Source organism: Ananas comosus, unplaced genomic scaffold (assembly GCF_001540865.1).
Source record: "Ananas comosus cultivar F153 unplaced genomic scaffold, ASM154086v1, whole genome shotgun sequence".
Classification (NCBI taxonomy): domain Eukaryota; kingdom Viridiplantae; phylum Streptophyta; class Magnoliopsida; order Poales; family Bromeliaceae; genus Ananas; species Ananas comosus.
The window spans coordinates 9,564-14,657 of record NW_017891295.1 but is presented as its reverse complement, the minus strand read 5'-3'; the positions used below and the strand labels follow the sequence as shown (position 1 = coordinate 14,657).

At 37.9% G+C, this 5,094-nt stretch overlaps 1 protein-coding gene across 1 annotated transcript; it reads right to left on the bottom strand.

Moving 5' to 3' along the window:
* Positions 1-2,031: 2,031 nt before the first annotated feature.
* Positions 2,032-3,962, bottom strand: LOC109704814 (WRKY transcription factor WRKY51-like). The gene is made up of 4 exons (XM_020225603.1): positions 2,929-3,962; positions 2,663-2,788; positions 2,210-2,481; positions 2,032-2,150 (listed from the first exon to the last, which is right to left on the bottom strand). The coding sequence occupies exons 1-3, from the start codon at positions 3,558-3,560 to the stop codon at positions 2,250-2,252; spliced, it is 990 nt and encodes a 329-aa protein (XP_020081192.1). The 5' UTR covers positions 3,561-3,962; the 3' UTR covers positions 2,032-2,150; positions 2,210-2,249.
* Positions 3,963-5,094: the final 1,132 nt, after the last annotated feature.

The following is a 5,094-nucleotide window of genomic DNA, read 5'->3' as shown; positions in this document are numbered from 1 at the left end:
GAGAACAATATCGAAAAAAGTATGAAATTTGATTTCTATATGCTTCAAGTGGTATAGATCATGTTCAACGATGCCGATCATCGATTTGGAGACTCCATCATCGAAAACAAATGGGTAGCAACGAAGCCCGTTTGCTATTGATAGCATTCTAGCTCAACTATATATATATAGTCCGACTACTATATCTTATGAGTACGATTGTCTTCGTACTCATAAGTTATTTTCGATAATAGAGCTTTCGAATCGACGATTCATACCGTTAAATATTTTCTAGAACATTTAAAACTTCTAGAAATCAAATTTTATAATTTTTCAACTTAATTTACCTTACGATATATATATATATATATATATATATATATATATATATATATATATATATTATTATATAGTAGGGGCTACATATACTTTATCGTACCGAGCTCCGGTACATAGTGTTGGTTTTCGATCTTAGGGCGTTCAAATCAACATCCACACCGTTAAAACTTGATCTAGGGTATTTAAAATTTCTAGAAATAAAAATTTTATATTTTTTCGACATAGTTTACTTTATCATCAAACTATTCAAAATTGGTCATTTTTAATGAATATTATGACGAGTTTAGAGTTTAACGGTGTAGAAGAATCTAAATCTTCTTTCAAATTTTGATAGAAAATACTTTAAACTATATAGATTAAGTTAACATTCTTGATCTTGAATTAAAAATCCTATACTCAAAGTTTAAAGATGGTTCAATTTCACCGTATCCATTTTGATATAAAATTTATTTTACTATGTAAACGCATATCGAACAAAACTAAAATTTTATCTTAACGAATTCAATATACTCTAGATCATATATTAACGCGTTGTGGATCTTGATCTTGAACCCTGATCGAAATAATTACTAGTACCGGAGCTCGGTATACGATTAGTATAGTATAGCCTAATTCTATATATATATATTATATTTATATATTATATATAGAATTAGGGTATAGTCACTATCGCTAGCAGGAGCGCTCCGTGCTACAAGTTGTTTTCGAGAATGCGACTTCCAATCGACATCCGGCTTTTATTAGACTTGATCTACACTATTGGAAGTATTTAGTAAACTAAAATTTCAGTAATTTTCGATATCTTTACCTATCAAATAAGTAGTCTAAATTGACGTTGAAATTAAAAATCTCATTGGAAAAAGTTTAATGATAAAAGGATTTAAATTCAAGATCAGATATATGGATCTTATCTATAATAGTGAAATAATTTTCTATAAATTTTCATACGCATTTGGATTTTTTACACAGTTAAACTCACAAACACACCACATCGGCCAGTTAAAATGTCAATTTTTTGAAATATTTTTGATCACTAGTCAAATGATGTCTTGAAAAATCTGAAATTTTAGTTCCAAATACTTTATAATAGTGTAGATCAAGTCTAACGAAGCCGAATCGTCGCATTTTGAACGCATATCGAAAACAACTCGGTAAGACGGAGCGCTCCGTACTACCGATAGCCATAGTAGCCGGACTATTATTATATATATATATATATATATATATATATATATATATATATATATATATATATATATATATAAGTTTATGGATTGCAGTACTCTTCCTCATTATATAATGTTAAGCAAATAAATAAATAGCATAATAAAGACAACTTGTAAAGAAAAAGTCGTCTCGAAATCATCACCATCGCTGACAAGTAGTCAACGAGGCCAGCTGCGTGCGGGCCCCACAGGCCCACTACAGAGCGGGAAGTCGGGTACGTTTCAACAAAACAACGGGCCCCCCCAACGGACCGAGACCGACAAGTCTTTTTTGACCGCCCAGTCCGTCAAGCCCTGTAGTTAAATCTGGCTCATAATGCCGTTACGAAAAGTCAATATTTTCGGCCACAATTCTTTTCTAACAAAAATGGACAAGAACTAATTTCTTTACACATCTTTCAGAAAGAGTAAAAAGAAAAACATAGTTTTAATTACATTATTATTAATTTCTAAACTTTATCCCATTTTCTAGCATCTAGCTGCTCAGTTAATTCTTTTGCCCCGCAAACACTTGCTAACTGGAACAGAAAAGTGATTTGTTCTGCCCGAATTAACAGATGTTTTTTGGAAAAAATATTAACTGACGATCCAATCATACAAACAGAAAAGGGATAAAGCTTCGGTAATAATAATGTAATCAATAAAAAAGAAAAATGGAAACAGAAGGAGAAAAGAAAGAAAGTCGGAAGGGATGATAATAATGGATCAGGCGGGGCGAAAGGAGTCGATCGTGAGAGGCGCAGTAGGAGCGGATGGCGAGCTGTTGTTGCTTCTGCTGCTGAGGAGGAGGAGGTTCGGGTTGTGGTTGTGCTGGGGGTTTAGGGAGTGGCGGTGTTCGCCCTCGTAGGTGACGATGAGCACGGAAGGGTCGTCGGGCGCCCTCTCCACGTGCTTCCGCGCGGGGCACCCCCTCAAGCTGCTGCACTTGTAGTATCCCCTGTATGTGCATGTATATGTATGCATCCATCCATTAGAAATTAAAATTAATCGAATAATAATAATGTATACATAGGTATCCATTACAGAAGCTGCTTTGCTTTTTCCTAATTCCTAGCTAGCTAATTAATTAATTATCCATCCATGCGGAGTGTTTTGTTGGAGAGCTTAAATATAAATACCGGGGGTATGGGGATCCCTTGATGGGCTTCTGCCCGTACTTGCGCCACGAATACTCGTCCGCCGGAATATCCGCCGCCTTCGCGCTTATCGCCGGCACGCGAATCGTCTTCCTCACCCGCAACTTCCTGTTTAATTAATTTGGAAAAAGAAGGAATATATTCAATTTAGAAAAAAAGTACGCCGTGCCGGAAGATTTCTTCTTCTTTTTTCTTTTTTCTTTTTTTATTTTTTTTGCTTCTTCAAGACAAGAAGTAGAGATATATACCTCCGCTTGGAGCAGTGGCATCGGCCGCCGTTGACCCCGTACTTCCCGGCGACGTCCTCGGAGTGGGCGTGGGCGTGGGCGTGGGCGTGGGCGTCGCACTTCCTCTTCAGCGGCGCCACAGACAGCGGCGGCTTCCAGCCGGCGGGGACGAGGCGGAGGGCCAGCGGCCCAACCGGCTGCTGCTGTCCGCCGTTCGAGACGCTGCCGTCGCCGGCGGTTACCGACGACAGGAACGACGAGCTCGACGACGACATCGGCGCCGACACGCTGCTCATCGCCGGGCGGGCGAAATCCAGGGTTCGGGCTTTAGGCGGAGGCGGAGCCAGGGTTAGGGCCTGCGGCCGCGGCGGAGGCGGAGGCGGAGGCGGAGGGGCGGGCGGGCCGCGGCGGAAGCGGGCGTGGCCGGTGCGGTTGAGGAGGGCGATGAGATTCTTGAACTTGGAAACGGTGAGCTCCGTGACCTCCCTGCAGTCCATCTGCATCTGCGACGATGGCGATGGCGATGGCGATGGCTCCTCATGGTGGGAGATCTGCAGGATGAGGCGCTCCATGCCGCGGATCCCCGCCGCTGCCGCCTCCTGGATCACCATCTGCTCGTTCATCTTCGCGTGCCCCATCAGATCCACGGCCATCGTCCGCAGCAGCGCAATAGATCTAAAGCTTTGATCACCCTAGATCACGATTAGAAGAGGAGGAGGAGGACGACGGGAAGGAGGAGACGAGGTTATGTAATTATTGATTAAATTGGTAGAGAAACGGAGTAGGGTAAAGAGGGCGAAGGGGGGCTTTTATTTGTTTATTTTTTTATATAACTGCTCGGAAAGAAACGAAAAGAAAAAGAAGAATGTCGGAGTCAAAAGGGAAGGCCGTTTTACGAACGGACGGTTGTGATTGGTTGACTAATGCGACCAGTTAGAGGTTACCGCAGTCGCCGGGTGACCCCGCACAGAGCGGGATACTGAAGTAGTGAAGTGTAGCCGGTGGGCAGTCTCAGCCGGCGGATCACGCAAGCGAGAATACGACGACTCGAGTAAACGATAGAGTTGACCCGAGGAGAGCCCGTGGTTCAATCTATCAAGGGCCAATTCCATTCGTTAATAATGGACTTTGAAATACCGACCGACTCTAGAGCAAGTGGTAAAAAATTTAGTAGTTGATAATCCTAGTTGATTCATATTTTCAGCTAAGTTTATTTTTAAATAAAATAAACGAAGCGCGGGTAGCGTGCTACCTCTCTCTCAAAAAATAATAGACGTTGGAATTAATATTTTATTTCTGAAATAAATTATTTTTCTAGAATAATAAAAAATAAAGTAAAGTCAGATTTAGTTTGTAATATACTTATTTTTATTTTTTATGAATAACTGAAATTATGTTCAGCTAATTTTATAAAAGAGTAAGAACAAAAAAATTATGATTGAATTTGACATAAAAAAAATATAATGTAACAAAATAATTTATTATAATATTTAATAAAAATAATTTATCATAATTATGATTTAATAAAAAATAATTGTTTATAATTTCTTTTTTTTCAAATTCTACTTAAACTTAAATTTAACAAAAATAATTTACTATAATATTAAAGTTTAAATTACTATAATAATTAAATATAAATAATCTGTTGTAATATAATATAATTAATAATTTTATAATAAAAATAATTTATTACATCTAGAAGATATTATTTCTATATAATTTATTTTTAATTCAATTTATAATCTTAATAAAACGTGAAATTAAACTTTGGAGTAGCACTATAATTCCACTAAAAGGGTGGAATAGTTTATCCCAAGCTATCAAGGATAACCAGAAATAGTAAGATTTGATCGGAATATTTTTTTTTTTTTTTTTTGAGAGAAAGGTAGTATGCTAACCGCTTAGTTTATTTTATTTAGAATAAACTTAGCTGGAATTGTGAATCAACTAGGATTCGAACTTGGGTCTCAGGTACCAACCACCAAACCCTTTGCCACTTACTCTAGGGACGGTCGATATCGAAATAAAATATTCTGACAAAAAAAATATCATGTTTGGTGAATAACGAAAATAACTTTCGTTATCTCAAAAAAAATTACCTCTGCTTCATCTCCAAACTAAACTGGGCCTAACAGAATTGCTTCGGTATATTATTTTTGGGTGCAGTTTATATTTTTGATATGTTAA